The sequence below is a fragment of the Neolamprologus multifasciatus genome, chromosome 3, assembly GCF_963576455.1.
Source record: "Neolamprologus multifasciatus chromosome 3, fNeoMul1.2, whole genome shotgun sequence".
Classification (NCBI taxonomy): domain Eukaryota; kingdom Metazoa; phylum Chordata; class Actinopteri; order Cichliformes; family Cichlidae; genus Neolamprologus; species Neolamprologus multifasciatus.
In genome coordinates, this window is record NC_140441.1 from 26,654,486 (window position 1) to 26,673,110 (window position 18,625).

General features: G+C 40.6%; 1 protein-coding gene across 1 annotated transcript in view; it reads left to right on the top strand.

Annotated features, from left to right (window-relative positions):
* The window catches only part of LOC146522329 (uncharacterized), a 35,571-nt gene extending 18,494 nt beyond the window's left edge, over nt 1-17,077 (top strand). The window contains exon 7 of the mRNA XM_085154135.1: nt 17,039-17,077. Within this exon, the coding sequence (XP_085010261.1) occupies nt 17,039-17,077 (39 nt within the window). The remainder of the gene's footprint in view (nt 1-17,038) is intronic.
* The last annotated feature ends 1,548 nt before the right edge of the window (nt 17,078-18,625 follow it).

An 18,625-nucleotide genomic window follows, 5' to 3' on the forward strand; every position in this document is an offset into this window, starting at 1 on the left:
GCAGGGCCATGGGTAAAGCAAATAGTAATAACAGTAGGAGAGTATGTGTCGCAAAGAGCATGCATGTAATTCAACACACAGTAGCATTGATAAGACAACTGAAAGTAATGTTAGACATTGGAGCAGCATTGGCAAGAGCATTTGTGATCCAAAAGGTACACAACCTGACACAATGGGCAGGAGCTAGATTGGAGACCATGGCGGGTGCTCTATTTGGCTCAGTTTCAAGGTTAACCGGTGCAACATTTAGACGTGTAGTAGCATTCACATTTAGACTGATATCAGCAGTTAAAGCGTCATTTAACTTTGGAGCAACAGGGCCAGGAGCACGGCTAATCCAAAGAGTAAGCCAAGTCGCAGAATGGGTACGTAATGGTGTAGAGAGCATGAGGGGTGGTCCATTTGGCTTGTTCCTCGGGTTAATTGGACCAGTATTTGGGATTGGAGCAGCACTTGCAGTAGCCTTAATAACAGCATTTAAAACAACATTATTTACTGATGCCACTGGGGCAGGAGCAGGGGTAATTCAAAAGTTAAAAGACTTACTGGAATGGGTCACTGAAAAAGCAAGCAAAGGAGCACAATTGTTAAGAGCTGGATTTGGAAGCATGGTGAGTGGTTTGTTTGGCTCCATTTTGCAGTTACAAGGAATAATATTAGGGCTTGGAGCAAGACTCAAAGATGAACTGATAACAGCAGCGAAGACAGCATATGGCATTGGAGTAAGAGGGGCAGCAGCATGGGCAATCCAAAAGGCAAGCAACATAAAACATTTGGTTGCTGCTGGATTAGGGAGTATGGTGGCTAATCCATTTGGCTTCTTTTTGCAGTTAGGAATGACCATTTTACAGGGTGGTGCAACTCTCACAGCTGAACTGATGTTAACACTTCAAAGAATATTAGAGATTGGAGCCACTCAGGCAGGGCCATGGGTAAAGCAAATAGTAATAACAGTAGGAGAGTATGTGTCGCAAAGAGCATGCATTGTAATTCAACACACAGTAGCATTGATAAGACAACTGAAAGTAATGTTAGACATTGGAGCAGCATTGGCAAGAGCATTTGTGATCCAAAAGGTACACAACCTGACACAATGGGCAGGAGCTAGATTGGAGACCATGGCGGGTGCTCTATTTGGCTCAGTTTCAAGGTTAACCGGTGCAACATTTAGACGTGTAGTAGCATTCACATTTAGACTGATATCAGCAGTTAAAGCGTCATTTAACTTTGGAGCAACAGGGCCAGGAGCACGGCTAATCCAAAGAGTAAGCCAAGTCGCAGAATGGGTACGTAATGGTGTAGAGAGCATGAGGGGTGGTCCATTTGGCTTGTTCCTCGGGTTAATTGGACCAGTATTTGGGATTGGAGCAGCACTTGCAGTAGCCTTAATAACAGCATTTAAAACAACATTATTTACTGATGCCACTGGGGCAGGAGCAGGGGTAATTCAAAAGTTAAAAGACTTACTGGAATGGGTCACTGAAAAAGCAAGCAAAGGAGCACAATTGTTAAGAGCTGGATTTGGAAGCATGGTGAGTGGTTTGTTTGGCTCCATTTTGCAGTTACAAGGAATAATATTAGGGCTTGGAGCAAGACTCAAAGATGAACTGATAACAGCAGCGAAGACAGCATATGGCATTGGAGTAAGAGGGGCAGCAGCATGGGCAATCCAAAAGGCAAGCAACATAAAACATTTGGTTGCTGCTGGATTAGGGAGTATGGTGGCTAATCCATTTGGCTTCTTTTTGCAGTTAGGAATGACCATTTTACAGGGTGGTGCAACTCTCACAGCTGAACTGATGTTAACACTTCAAAGAATATTAGAGATTGGAGCCACTCAGGCAGGGCCATGGGTAAAGCAAATAGTAATAACAGTAGGAGAGTATGTGTCGCAAAGAGCATGCATTGTAATTCAACACACAGTAGCATTGATAAGACAACTGAAAGTAATGTTAGACATTGGAGCAGCATTGGCAAGAGCATTTGTGATCCAAAAGGTACACAACCTGACACAATGGGCAGGAGCTAGATTGGAGAGCATGGCGGGTGCTCTATTTGGCTCAGTTTCAAGGTTAACCGGTGCAACATTTAGACGTGTAGTAGCATTCACATTTAGACTGATATCAGCAGTTAAAGCGTCATTTAACTTTGGAGCAACAGGGCCAGGAGCACGGCTAATCCAAAGAGTAAGCCAAGTCGCAGAATGGGTACGTAATGGTGTAGAGAGCATGAGGGGTGGTCCATTTGGCTTGTTCCTCGGGTTAATTGGACCAGTATTTGGGATTGGAGCAGCACTTGCAGTAGCCTTAATAACAGCATTTAAAACAACATTATTTACTGATGCCACTGGGGCAGGAGCAGGGGTAATTCAAAAGTTAAAAGACTTACTGGAATGGGTCACTGAAAAAGCAAGCAAAGGAGCACAATTGTTAAGAGCTGGATTTGGAAGCATGGTGAGTGGTTTGTTTGGCTCCATTTTGCAGTTACAAGGAATAATATTAGGGCTTGGAGCAAGACTCAAAGATGAACTGATAACAGCAGCGAAGACAGCATATGGCATTGGAGTAAGAGGGGCAGCAGCATGGGCAATCCAAAAGGCAAGCAACATAAAACATTTGGTTGCTGCTGGATTAGGGAGTATGGTGGCTAATCCATTTGGCTTCTTTTTGCAGTTAGGAATGACCATTTTACAGGGTGGTGCAACTCTCACAGCTGAACTGATGTTAACACTTCAAAGAATATTAGAGATTGGAGCCACTCAGGCAGGGCCATGGGTAAAGCAAATAGTAATAACAGTAGGAGAGTATGTGTCGCAAAGAGCATGCATTGTAATTCAACACACAGTAGCATTGATAAGACAACTGAAAGTAATGTTAGACATTGGAGCAGCATTGGCAAGAGCATTTGTGATCCAAAAGGTACACAACCTGACACAATGGGCAGGAGCTAGATTGGAGACCATGGCGGGTGCTCTATTTGGCTCAGTTTCAAGGTTAACCGGTGCAACATTTAGACGTGTAGTGGCATTCACATTTAGACTGATATCAGCAGTTAAAGCGTCATTTAACTTTGGAGCAACAGGGCCAGGAGCACGGCTAATCCAAAGAGTAAGCCAAGTCGCAGAATGGGTACGTAATGGTGTAGAGAGCATGAGGGGTGGTCCATTTGGCTTGTTCCTCGGGTTAATTGGACCAGTATTTGGGATTGGAGCAGCACTTGCAGTAGCCTTAATAACAGCATTTAAAACAACATTATTTACTGATGCCACTGGGGCAGGAGCAGGGGTAATTCAAAAGTTAAAAGACTTACTGGAATGGGTCACTGAAAAAGCAAGCAAAGGAGCACAATTGTTAAGAGCTGGATTTGGAAGCATGGTGAGTGGTTTGTTTGGCTCCATTTTGCAGTTACAAGGAATAATATTAGGACTTGGAGCAAGACTCAAAGATGAACTGATAACAGCAGCGAAGACAGCATATGGCATTGGAGTAAGAGGGGCAGCAGCATGGGCAATCCAAAAGGCAAGCAACATAAAACATTTGGTTGCTGCTGGATTAGGGAGTATGGTGGCTAATCCATTTGGCTTCTTTTTGCAGTTAGGAATGACCATTTTACAGGGTGGTGCAACTCTCACAGCTGAACTGATGTTAACACTTCAAAGAATATTAGAGATTGGAGCCACTCAGGCAGGGCCATGGGTAAAGCAAATAGTAATAACAGTAGGAGAGTATGTGTCGCAAAGATCATGCATTGTAATTCAACACACAGTAGCATTGATAAGACAGCTGAAAGTAATGTTAGACATTGGAGCAGCATTGGCAAGAGCATTTGTGATCCAAAAGGTACACAACCTGACACAATGGGCAGGAGCTAGATTGGAGAGCATGGCGGGTGCTCTATTTGGCTCAGTTTCAAGGTTAACCGGTGTAACATTTAGACGTGTAGTAGCATTCACATTTAGACTGATATCAGCAGTTAAAGCGTCATTTAACTTTGGAGCAACAGGGCCAGGAGCACGGCTAATCCAAAGAGTAAGCCAAGTCGCAGAATGGGTACGTAATGGTGTAGAGAGCATGAGGGGTGGTCCATTTGGCTTGTTCCTCGGGTTAATTGGACCAGTATTTGGGATTGGAGCAGCACTTGCAGTAGCCTTAATAACAGCATTTAAAACAACATTATTTACTGATGCCACTGGGGCAGGAGCAGGGGTAATTCAAAAGTTAAAAGACTTACTGGAATGGGTCACTGAAAAAGCAAGCAAAGGAGCACAATTGTTAAGAGCTGGATTTGGAAGCATGGTGAGTGGTTTGTTTGGCTCCATTTTGCAGTTACAAGGAATAATATTAGGACTTGGAGCAAGACTCAAAGATGAACTGATAACAGCAGCGAAGACAGCATATGGCATTGGAGTAAGAGGGGCAGCAGCATGGGCAATCCAAAAGGCAAGCAACATAAAACATTTGGTTGCTGCTGGATTAGGGAGTATGGTGGCTAATCCATTTGGCTTCTTTTTGCAGTTAGGAATGACCATTTTACAGGGTGGTGCAACTCTCACAGCTGAACTGATGTTAACACTTCAAAGAATATTAGAGATTGGAGCCACTCAGGCAGGGCCATGGGTAAAGCAAATAGTAATAACAGTAGGAGAGTATGTGTCGCAAAGATCATGCATTGTAATTCAACACACAGTAGCATTGATAAGACAGCTGAAAGTAATGTTAGACATTGGAGCAGCATTGGCAAGAGCATTTGTGATCCAAAAGGTACACAACCTGACACAATGGGCAGGAGCTAGATTGGAGAGCATGGCGGGTGCTCTATTTGGCTCAGTTTCAAGGTTAACCGGTGCAACATTTAGACGTGTAGTAGCATTCACATTTAGACTGATATCAGCAGTTAAAGCGTCATTTAACTTTGGAGCAACAGGGCCAGGAGCACGGCTAATCCAAAGAGTAAGCCAAGTCGCAGAATGGGTACGTAATGGTGTAGAGAGCATGAGGGGTGGTCCATTTGGCTTGTTCCTCGGGTTAATTGGACCAGTATTTGGGATTGGAGCAGCACTTGCAGTAGCCTTAATAACAGCATTTAAAACAACATTATTTACTGATGCCACTGGGGCAGGAGCAGGGGTAATTCAAAAGTTAAAAGACTTACTGGAATGGGTCACTGAAAAAGCAAGCAAAGGAGCACAATTGTTAAGAGCTGGATTTGGAAGCATGGTGAGTGGTTTGTTTGGCTCCATTTTGCAGTTACAAGGAATAATATTAGGGCTTGGAGCAAGACTCAAAGATGAACTGATAACAGCAGCGAAGACAGCATATGGCATTGGAGTAAGAGGGGCAGCAGCATGGGCAATCCAAAAGGCAGGCAACATAAAACATTTGGTTGCTGCTGGATTAGGGAGTATGGTGGCTAATCCATTTGGCTTCTTTTTGCAGTTAGGAATGACCATTTTACAGGGTGGTGCAACTCTCACAGCTGAACTGATGTTAACACTTCAAAGAATATTAGAGATTGGAGCCACTCAGGCAGGGCCATGGGTAAAGCAAATAGTAATAACAGTAGGAGAGTATGTGTCGCAAAGAGCATGCATTGTAATTCAACACACAGTAGCATTGATAAGACAACTGAAAGTAATGTTAGACATTGGAGCAGCATTGGCAAGAGCATTTGTGATCCAAAAGGTACACAACCTGACACAATGGGCAGGAGCTAGATTGGAGACCATGGCGGGTGCTCTATTTGGCTCAGTTTCAAGGTTAACCGGTGCAACATTTAGACGTGTAGTAGCATTCACATTTAGACTGATATCAGCAGTTAAAGCGTCATTTAACTTTGGAGCAACAGGGCCAGGAGCACGGCTAATCCAAAGAGTAAGCCAAGTCGCAGAATGGGTACGTAATGGTGTAGAGAGCATGAGGGGTGGTCCATTTGGCTTGTTCCTCGGGTTAATTGGACCAGTATTTGGGATTGGAGCAGCACTTGCAGTAGCCTTAATAACAGCATTTAAAACAACATTATTTACTGATGCCACTGGGGCAGGAGCAGGGGTAATTCAAAAGTTAAAAGACTTACTGGAATGGGTCACTGAAAAAGCAAGCAAAGGAGCACAATTGTTAAGAGCTGGATTTGGAAGCATGGTGAGTGGTTTGTTTGGCTCCATTTTGCAGTTACAAGGAATAATATTAGGGCTTGGAGCAAGACTCAAAGATGAACTGATAACAGCAGCGAAGACAGCATATGGCATTGGAGTAAGAGGGGCAGCAGCATGGGCAATCCAAAAGGCAAGCAACATAAAACATTTGGTTGCTGCTGGATTAGGGAGTATGGTGGCTAATCCATTTGGCTTCTTTTTGCAGTTAGGAATGACCATTTTACAGGGTGGTGCAACTCTCACAGCTGAACTGATGTTAACACTTCAAAGAATATTAGAGATTGGAGCCACTCAGGCAGGGCCATGGGTAAAGCAAATAGTAATAACAGTAGGAGAGTATGTGTCGCAAAGAGCATGCATTGTAATTCAACACACAGTAGCATTGATAAGACAACTGAAAGTAATGTTAGACATTGGAGCAGCATTGGCAAGAGCATTTGTGATCCAAAAGGTACACAACCTGACACAATGGGCAGGAGCTAGATTGGAGACCATGGCGGGTGCTCTATTTGGCTCAGTTTCAAGGTTAACCGGTGCAACATTTAGACGTGTAGTGGCATTCACATTTAGACTGATATCAGCAGTTAAAGCGTCATTTAACTTTGGAGCAACAGGGCCAGGAGCACGGCTAATCCAAAGAGTAAGCCAAGTCGCAGAATGGGTACGTAATGGTGTAGAGAGCATGAGGGGTGGTCCATTTGGCTTGTTCCTCGGGTTAATTGGACCAGTATTTGGGATTGGAGCAGCACTTGCAGTAGCCTTAATAACAACATTTAAAACAACATTATTTACTGATGCCACTGGGGCAGGAGCAGGGGTAATTCAAAAGTTAAAAGACTTACTGGAATGGGTCACTGAAAAAGCAAGCAAAGGAGCACAATTGTTAAGAGCTGGATTTGGAAGCATGGTGAGTGGTTTGTTTGGCTCCATTTTGCAGTTACAAGGAATAATATTAGGGCTTGGAGCAAGACTCAAAGATGAACTGATAACAGCAGCGAAGACAGCATATGGCATTGGAGTAAGAGGGGCAGCAGCATGGGCAATCCAAAAGGCAAGCAACATAAAACATTTGGTTGCTGCTGGATTAGGGAGTATGGTGGCTAATCCATTTGGCTTCTTTTTGCAGTTAGGAATGACCATTTTACAGGGTGGTGCAACTCTCACAGCTGAACTGATGTTAACACTTCAAAGAATATTAGAGATTGGAGCCACTCAGGCAGGGCCATGGGTAAAGCAAATAGTAATAACAGTAGGAGAGTATGTGTCGCAAAGATCATGCATTGTAATTCAACACACAGTAGCATTGATAAGACAGCTGAAAGTAATGTTAGACATTGGAGCAGCATTGGCAAGAGCATTTGTGATCCAAAAGGTACACAACCTGACACAATGGGCAGGAGCTAGATTGGAGAGCATGGCGGGTGCTCTATTTGGCTCAGTTTCAAGGTTAACCGGTGCAACATTTAGACGTGTAGTAGCATTCACATTTAGACTGATATCAGCAGTTAAAGCGTCATTTAACTTTGGAGCAACAGGGCCAGGAGCACGGCTAATCCAAAGAGTAAGCCAAGTCGCAGAATGGGTACGTAATGGTGTAGAGAGCATGAGGGGTGGTCCATTTGGCTTGTTCCTCGGGTTAATTGGACCAGTATTTGGGATTGGAGCAGCACTTTCAGTAGCCTTAATAACAGCATTTAAAACGACATTATTTACTGATGCCACTGGGGCAGGAGCAGGGGTAATTCAAAAGTTAAAAGACTTACTGGAATGGGTCACTGAAAAAGCAAGCAAAGGAGCACAATTGTTAAGAGCTGGATTTGGAAGCATGGTGAGTGGTTTGTTTGGCTCCATTTTGCAGTTACAAGGAATAATATTAGGGCTTGGAGCAAGACTCAAAGATGAACTGATAACAGCAGCGAAGACAGCATATGGCATTGGAGTAAGAGGGGCAGCAGCATGGGCAATCCAAAAGGCAGGCAACATAAAACATTTGGTTGCTGCTGGATTAGGGAGTATGGTGGCTAATCCATTTGGCTTCTTTTTGCAGTTAGGAATGACCATTTTACAGGGTGGTGCAACTCTCACAGCTGAACTGATGTTAACACTTCAAAGAATATTAGAGATTGGAGCCACTCAGGCAGGGCCATGGGTAAAGCAAATAGTAATAACAGTAGGAGAGTATGTGTCGCAAAGAGCATGCATTGTAATTCAACACACAGTAGCATTGATAAGACAACTGAAAGTAATGTTAGACATTGGAGCAGCATTGGCAAGAGCATTTGTGATCCAAAAGGTACACAACCTGACACAATGGGCAGGAGCTAGATTGGAGACCATGGCGGGTGCTCTATTTGGCTCAGTTTCAAGGTTAACCGGTGCAACATTTAGACGTGTAGTAGCATTCACATTTAGACTGATATCAGCAGTTAAAGCGTCATTTAACTTTGGAGCAACAGGGCCAGGAGCACGGCTAATCCAAAGAGTAAGCCAAGTCGCAGAATGGGTACGTAATGGTGTAGAGAGCATGAGGGGTGGTCCATTTGGCTTGTTCCTCGGGTTAATTGGACCAGTATTTGGGATTGGAGCAGCACTTGCAGTAGCCTTAATAACAGCATTTAAAACGACATTATTTACTGATGCCACTGGGGCAGGAGCAGGGGTAATTCAAAAGTTAAAAGACTTACTGGAATGGGTCACTGAAAAAGCAAGCAAAGGAGCACAATTGTTAAGAGCTGGATTTGGAAGCATGGTGAGTGGTTTGTTTGGCTCCATTTTGCAGTTACAAGGAATAATATTAGGGCTTGGAGCAAGACTCAAAGATGAACTGATAACAGCAGCGAAGACAGCATATGGCATTGGAGTAAGAGGGGCAGCAGCATGGGCAATCCAAAAGGCAAGCAACATAAAACATTTGGTTGCTGCTGGATTAGGGAGTATGGTGGCTAATCCATTTGGCTTCTTTTTGCAGTTAGGAATGACCATTTTACAGGGTGGTGCAACTCTCACAGCTGAACTGATGTTAACACTTCAAAGAATATTAGAGATTGGAGCCACTCAGGCAGGGCCATGGGTAAAGCAAATAGTAATAACAGTAGGAGAGTATGTGTCGCAAAGAGCATGCATTGTAATTCAACACACAGTAGCATTGATAAGACAACTGAAAGTAATGTTAGACATTGGAGCAGCATTGGCAAGAGCATTTGTGATCCAAAAGGTACACAACCTGACACAATGGGCAGGAGCTAGATTGGAGAGCATGGCGGGTGCTCTATTTGGCTCCGTTTCAGGGTTAACCGGCGCAACATTTAGACGTGTAGTAGCATTCACATTTAGACTGATATCAGCAGTTAAAGCGTCATTTAACTTTGGAGCAACAGGGCCAGGAGCACGGCTAATCCAAAGAGTAAGCCAAGTCGCAGAATGGGTACGTAATGGTGTAGAGAGCATGAGGGGTGGTCCATTTGGCTTGTTCCTCGGGTTAATTGGACCAGTATTTGGGATTGGAGCAGCACTTGCAGTAGCCTTAATAACAGCATTTAAAACAACATTATTTACTGATGCCACTGGGGCAGGAGCAGGGGTAATTCAAAAGTTAAAAGACTTACTGGAATGGGTCACTGAAAAAGCAAGCAAAGGAGCACAATTGTTAAGAGCTGGATTTGGAAGCATGGTGAGTGGTTTGTTTGGCTCCATTTTGCAGTTACAAGGAATAATATTAGGGCTTGGAGCAAGACTCAAAGATGAACTGATAACAGCAGCGAAGACAGCATATGGCATTGGAGTAAGAGGGGCAGCAGCATGGGCAATCCAAAAGGCAAGCAACATAAAACATTTGGTTGCTGCTGGATTAGGGAGTATGGTGGCTAATCCATTTGGCTTCTTTTTGCAGTTAGGAATGACCATTTTACAGGGTGGTGCAACTCTCACAGCTGAACTGATGTTAACACTTCAAAGAATATTAGAGATTGGAGCCACTCAGGCAGGGCCATGGGTAAAGCAAATAGTAATAACAGTAGGAGAGTATGTGTCGCAAAGAGCATGCATTGTAATTCAACACACAGTAGCATTGATAAGACAACTGAAAGTAATGTTAGACATTGGAGCAGCATTGGCAAGAGCATTTGTGATCCAAAAGGTACACAACCTGACACAATGGGCAGGAGCTAGATTGGAGAGCATGGCGGGTGCTCTATTTGGCTCAGTTTCAAGGTTAACCGGTGCAACATTTAGACGTGTAGTAGCATTCACATTTAGACTGATATCAGCAGTTAAAGCGTCATTTAACTTTGGAGCAACAGGGCCAGGAGCACGGCTAATCCAAAGAGTAAGCCAAGTCGCAGAATGGGTACGTAATGGTGTAGAGAGCATGAGGGGTGGTCCATTTGGCTTGTTCCTCGGGTTAATTGGACCAGTATTTGGGATTGGAGCAGCACTTGCAGTAGCCTTAATAACAGCATTTAAAACGACATTATTTACTGATGCCACTGGGGCAGGAGCAGGGGTAATTCAAAAGTTAAAAGACTTACTGGAATGGGTCACTGAAAAAGCAAGCAAAGGAGCACAATTGTTAAGAGCTGGATTTGGAAGCATGGTGAGTGGTTTGTTTGGCTCCATTTTGCAGTTACAAGGAATAATATTAGGGCTTGGAGCAAGACTCAAAGATGAACTGATAACAGCAGCGAAGACAGCATATGGCATTGGAGTAAGAGGGGCAGCAGCATGGGCAATCCAAAAGGCAAGCAACATAAAACATTTGGTTGCTGCTGGATTAGGGAGTATGGTGGCTAATCCATTTGGCTTCTTTTTGCAGTTAGGAATGACCATTTTACAGGGTGGTGCAACTCTCACAGCTGAACTGATGTTAACACTTCAAAGAATATTAGAGATTGGAGCCACTCAGGCAGGGCCATGGGTAAAGCAAATAGCAATAATAGTAGGAGAGTATGTGTCGCAAAGAGCATGCATTGTAATTCAACACACAGTAGCATTGATAAGACAACTGAAAGTAATGTTAGACATTGGAGCAGCATTGGCAAGAGCATTTGTGATCCAAAAGGTACACAACCTGACACAATGGGCAGGAGCTAGATTGGAGAGCATGGTGGGTGCTCTATTTGGCTCCGTTTCAGGGTTAACCGGCGCAACATTTAGACGTGTAGTAGCATTCACATTTAGACTGATAAGAAGATTCCACATGTCCTTAATTTTTGGAGCAACAGGGCCAGGAGCACGGGTAATAAAGACATCAAGGGAAGTAAGAGAATTGTTGCTGAATGTTTTAAAGAGTATCATGAGTGCCCTTTTTGGCTTTGTTCCCACCTCTATAGTAACTATGTTATGGGATCAACTAGCATTAACACTAAAACAGATAAGAACAGTTAAAAACATTTTAGGTAGGACTCATATGCGTAATCCAGCAAATAAGCCAATTTGTAGAATGCGTAGTCATAGGAAGCGTGGACGGCACTCTCTTTGGCTTGTTGTAAGAGTTCGTGGGAACAAAATCAAAGTGTGGAGTAATAGTAGCAGTAGAACTGATAGTATCACTAATAACAGTCGTAGTCATTGGACTATAACACATAAGAATCTTGATATTCCAAAAAGTAAGATAAGTACCACACTAGGTCCATGGCGAACTACGCACAATGGTGGGGTCTCCACTTGTGTTTCTTTCAAGGTCAGAAGGAGGCTTAGGGGTTTGAGCAGCATTTATTGCAGGAACGCTAACACTAATCAATTGCCTTATTCATCATAGTAGCAGTGGCTGAGCATTTTTAAAGCACATAACAAACACATTACAATGGATAAGGCAACAATAAACCAAATAAGTAGAATGGGTAGCTTCAGGTTCGGAGGTTGCATAGCAGCATGGGCATTTAAAAAATTATCAATAATATTTAACTGGGCAATTATAATTGAACCAAAGTATTGTAATGTTTATCCAAAAATAAGCAAAGTAACAGAAATGCATGTTATGCAGCATGGTGGGTGCTTTTCTGTGATTCTTTTTAGGGTTCAGAGGAACAATATTATCAGGTAGGGCAGCATTTCATTTAGTTCTTAAAAAAAAAGAACATTAGGCAGGAACATGGTTAATTCAAACAGTGAGCAAAGTCTGCAAACTGGTAACACAAAATATATGCAAAGTAATTTAGTGGGGACCGAAAGTATGTCAACTTTTGCAAAACCTGTGTCACAGCCATCAAATAATACTTTTGACTTACTGACTTTACACATTGCTTCTATCAAGGCTTTTGCTCAAAGTGCCAATTACAGTGACTCTTTTCTTATTACAGTTAGGGATTTGTGTTATTATTATTATTATTATTATTATTATTATCTTGTAATGAAATTCTGACACTAGTTAATGTGTGTGTGTGTGTGGCGTGTGTGTGTGTGGTGGTGGTGGTGTGTGTGTGTGTGTGTGTGTGTGTGTGTGTGTGTGTGTGTGTGTGTGTGTGGGGGGGGGGGGGGGTGGTGGTCCTGTTCCCAGTTTACCAATAGTATTATAAATGATTTAATAATACAGAACATGCAATATAGCAATAATAGATCTTAAAAGTTTTTATGATTTGAATGCTTCTCTTCTTACTTTCTCTCTCCCTTGTCTTGTAAAACTAACATTTTTGACTCGTAAAAAGATTCTTGTAAGATTGTTTGCATTTTAATTGTTTTAACGCAGTTAAGTGCAGTTCACTGTATATGTGTCCTATGTTCCCTTAACATTCACAAATGTAATAGTGCATTCAATTTGGGATTTTCATCTGTTTTGTACTTACATTACTATTCTTTTATCTATTTTCTACTTTATGTATTTACATTTTTCAATATAATGAAGTAATTTGGAATTCGTGGATACCTTATAATGTAAGCTATTTTGCAATATAATGTTTGATTTTTATTCGTTTTTTTTTTTTTTTTACTTAATCTGAAACATTCTATGATGCATTACTCAAGAATAAAAGAATGAAACATATTTCTTTTTTCAAATTGTTTTTCTTTCTTTTACTAACACCTTAGCCTTAAAATTCCTTACTTGTCATATATAGGTAAATAGAGCAAATACATCTTTTAAACATTGGTATTGGATACTACAAATGCAGTCTCGGAAACAAGGGTGCAGTAATAGTGGTAAATTATTTTTAGAGCCCCAACAGGTACAATTATATTAACAAATATCAAAAAGTATATATTTACACTTGTTAGACTGTTAGATTTTAAACTGAACTCTAAAATGCAATGTCTAACTTAAAGCATCTGTTGTTGTGATTTGGTACTATAGAAATAAGCTTGAATTGAATTGGGGGAAAAAGCATCAGAGGACAGTCTGAGTTTGGGCAAATAGAAAAAGAAATTTGCCAAAATGTTTATTTCAGATTTGAAAGCTTTATTGTATTTGCACAAAGCCCTGTCTGGAATCCCTTTGATTTTGTGGGGTGACCTGAAGACTAAGGTTTATCCCAAAAGAACATCAAATGTGGAGGAGTTTGATTCATCATAGAAGAATCAGCTGGGTTTATTCAGGAGACGTGTTTAAGAGTTGTTGAATAAAAAGGATACCTGATTGTGTCACGATCTGAGAGGCAGATCGTCAGGAGATGTAGGATGTGGATCCAAACGCAAACGCTGATGACAGCTCTGACGAAAGTTTATTAATAAAGGAAAACAAAATACAAACCAAAGCAGAGCATGGCAGAGAATTACACTAACAAAACCTAAACTGGGAACAGCTACAAAATAATAATATAAGGTACAAAAAACCTGTGACTATAAACCTGAAAACCTGAGAAGTCGAAGCTGAAAACATGGAGAGACACACGGCAGAAATACAGGGGATGACACGCAGATGAACCAGCAACTAACAGAGGCAAACACAAGGCTTAAATACACAGAGGGAGAGCACAGCTAGGAGTAACTGGGTATGACAAGACAAGGACGTAAAACAGAATACACTAACATGAGACAAGACCTTTCAAAGTAAAACAGGAAACATACATTGACAGAACTCAGACCTGATACCTCTTGGTAAAAAATAAACTTTATAGGCTAAAATCATTCTGGCCTACACCATATTTGGAAATCAGTCAGAGACCCATGTTTTCAATTATAAAACAACAGAATGTCAAATATCAAGCCATTCTTTTCTCATTGTTCTTAAATAAGTCATTCCACTGCTTACTTATGTTGAAAAGAGAATAAATGCAGGACCAACTAGCAGGTGTTGGAGCTACTGAAGACAAGGAAGGAATATGTGAGACACAGTTAAGTCTATAATATATTGGCCTAAGACACATTTCTTTGCCCTTTAACCTCTATACATCACACAGTTGATTCCAAATCAAATAAGCAAGATGCGAGTTTTAATTTAAGGGTTTTAAAATAAACCCTTTCTGCACTCACCTTTGTAACTGAAAGATATGCTCTCTTCTGAAGCATACTGGAGCAGCCAGTTCCATGCGGAGGAAGTACTCAAAACAAGAAAGAAGGAGCACTTAAAAATAAACCAAACAAACAAACAACACATAGAAGAATTACACAGGAACAGGTCATCAAGAAATTAGTTACAGACATAAGTCAGTTATCAGATTATAGTGTTTGAGATACTTGCAGAAAAGTTTGAATGTCATTTAGTAGGTAGTTGGTTATTCAGTATTCAGTTTTATATTTAAGAACTGAAAGCATCCTCTTTTGAAGCACAAAAGATAATTGAGTTCTATGTAGAGGAAGAGCTCAAAATAAGGAAGGAGGAACAAAAAAGAAATAAAAAAAGCAAGAAGATAATTAGATAGACTTCAGGGAATGGATCAGAGACAGAGGTTAGATATCAGGTTAGAGTCTTTGAGATTCCTTTGACCAACTTTTCAAACTAGTTTATGGAAAGTTTTTGTACAACCCTTTGTATTAAAGTTGAAAGTCTGCACTTCAATAGGTTATTGATCGACTTGATTGACTGGCCATATCTCCATCAACTACAACTTTTACCTCCTGTATTCAAACACAGCTCTAAATACATACAAATAAACCAAGTCTAAACAGTAAATAGTTTTAATAGCACTTACAAATTGTAAATCACTCAAAAAAGTAAAGGAAAAACATGAGCTAGCACACGGAAACAATACATTCCAAACAATTTAAAGTATTGATATCCACAATTTTTTAATGCGGCCTTCAATTATATGTTGGCTTTCAATCACTGAAAATTAAACACCTAAAATTTAAAAGTTTAAATAATTACAGCCTTGGAAGTGGAAGATTACCAGCAATGTTCCAGTAACTAGAAAGGAAAAAAGTAAAGCTTCAATGTGAACAAAAAAACAGACTGGGTTACAATTATTTAATTTAATTTAATGTATTCTGTGTAAAAGACGAAACAAAATGCATGCAACAATTTGTTTCCAAATAATGGGAAACCCCCAGCTATCCCCACCTCCAATATGAACATATTTCCAATAGCAAGTGAAAGTAACCTGCTAGTTTTCTACTAGTAGAACCAGTTTTCTACTGGGTTCAAATGCAACAAGACACACAATGTTTGTCAAGCTCCCTAAGTTAACCCTAGAACCCAACAGAAATATTGACACCTGCATTTTGAAAATGTATATTTTAAATAACTGAAAAAGACAATTGGATGAAGTTTTAAGATTATTATCTATAAATCTGTAAGTTGCAGCAAGCCAAGCTGGATGCTTGTCTTGAGAAAGGACAAATGATTATTTTATTAATTATCCTGTACCATGCTATCATATATTTTACCAAGCAATTCTTCTCACACAGTCAGGGATATGTTTCTCTCAGTGCAAGCTTCACTCATACATTCAAACAGGAACTAGTTTTTTTTGTTTGTTTGTTTGTTTTGTTTTGTCTCCACTCATTCAACTAATTTGCATATTAAGTCATATCTCAACGACAACAGAAATGCATATTCAAAACATTACCAAAAAATGTAATTATTTTTATTTTTCTTCTTACAGTAATAACTTATTTTGCTCAATCAGCACATGACCACTTCCAATTTACAACTTTGAATTAAATTTATTATCTGATCACCGTTTGGTAACACCCCTATATTTTCCTTTTCACAAAAGCCCCCAGTTGTCGTGCAACTTCTCGAGTTATTCCTCAGCAATGGATAACCTCAGCATCTGATAGCAAATGTCTATTAAATCTACACCATTTAGCATTTATGTGATATATTAACATTCATGAGTGTAAGCTGGTCTTCATTGCATGTATGGGTTTGTATTCAGATTAATTTATGCATATTTGCGCTGAGCTGTGGATTCAAACTGTCTCGCTCCTCATTCTCTCCAAAAATAATTTCACGTATTTCTACTATGTAGAATGTATGTAGTAGTATGTATATTTTCTATTCATTTATGTAATTTAGTCTATTTATTTCTTAATTTCTTTATTTATTTTATTTACCTTTCTGTTGCGATGCTCTGGACATTTCTAAACCTCAACAAGTTCAGCCTCAATTTTCAACCCAATTTTCATATGCTCTCACTTTAACACGACCAGCCTTCACCTCTCCCCTGTCCTCGTCTACTCTTCTCACAGTTGCCTGTGTGTGCTCCCGAATCTCCTGCAAGCACAGGCCCAAATCAGCTGTTTCTTCTTCTCTGTTCATTCTCTTCTTCTTTTCAGTCTCTTATTTTGCTGCTTGACTTTGCATGGCAAATCTGAAACTCAGACAGTCCCATCAAGTCCATCCACACAATGATGTCACTGGTACACTTCTCAGCTTGTGATCAGAGCGCATGTTTCCCACTATGGTATTTATACATGCTCCTGGAACCTTCAGAGTTTTAGGTCAGTCCTGCTGTCTTTTGCCTGCTGTTAATTCTTGAAGTCCACGGTGTTGCTCTGTCTGTCTTCTGTATTCAGGACGAGATTGACCGTCCTCACAGCTTCTTCTCAGGATAAAGACAGGATGAGAGGTGAAGCAGTGAAATTTTCAGCCAAAACATGGCCTGTTTGTTGTCCCAATTAAGTTAATCTAACATTTTGCCACTGTACTCATCCAGGAGGTTGAGCCAAGTCCATGGGCACCTGTATTAACAGACTAAGACATTTATTTAATCTCATTTCCTTTTATTTCTCTAATTCTTCTATCTAGATTTTAAGGCGTCTTTCTCTCTCTCACGTTGCACACACATCAGGCAATTTCCATCAAACTGCCTGCAAACATTTCACTTCCTGTCACAGACACACACACTCACCCAGTGCTTCTTGCACACACACACACACACACACGCACACACACGCACACACACACACACACACACACACACACTATATATATATATATATATATATATATATATATATATATATATATATATATATATACTGTACCCTCTGTAATTTTACTCACTTTTAACATAAAAACATGCACCCTCAGACACGCACACAAACTGAACAGGTTCACACAGGTAGATACTAAGGTTTTTACACTTGCAAGCATTACCAAAAAAGAAATCCTTCACATCAAAGTCCTCAGCATGATTAGCAGAATTACTTTGGCACACATCTTCAGCACAATTAACAGTTTTTCAACACACGTCACAATTCTCTTAGCTCAGCTCTGCAGCACAATTCACACAATACTTTCAGCACCAATTTAGCACAATTCACTCAGGTGTTTAGTAGCTCTTCTCACACACATCACACCATTCTCTGTCACACTTTCAAAACAATATCTACTTCTGACTGTACACCCCAAAGAGAATTTTACACTTCACTATATATTCACACATTTATACATATAACAAAAGACACCAAATGTGAAGACATACTTTTACACAAACGTCTGCTGGTACCAGACTTTTCGACTTTCCCTACACAATTTTGACAACTTTAAAAGCGTCCAACGCCAAAGTCTAACCTTTTTCTGACCAATTAACCAGTATCAGTTCCAAACTGCGACTGGCCCAATTTCTACACAACCTATTTTATTTTTAGAAGCGTCCAATGCCCAAGCCTAGCTTTGCTGGCCAAAAAAGTGCATATACCGTCCTAGACGGCAAAGTGATTCTTCAATCACTGGTTATTACAGTTTTTTCTGAATGCTTAAACCCTAACTGTGATTCTTATAGCACAATTTCTAAAACTATTAATACTTATAGCAAAACCACTCACTGAGTTTGCAAAACTAAAAGCACAAACACTGCTTTGCACTCAGTTTGCCATTTTGTAACACACACTTTGCAAACCTGTAGCTACAATCCACTGCACAGCACTCTTTTTGCAGAACTGTAAACACAACTCACTGCTTTACACTCAATTTCCAAATGATCAACACACTCCTAGCAAAACTATACACATTTATGGCTATTATTTACACTATTTTGCCAACTGTCTGGCACACTGTCACATGTAAAAACTTTTTTAGATAATTAGTTCACTTTGCAATCAGCCCAAGCACTATAATACAGGTAAGCTCTGTGTGTGGAGTACAATGGAGGGAGCAGG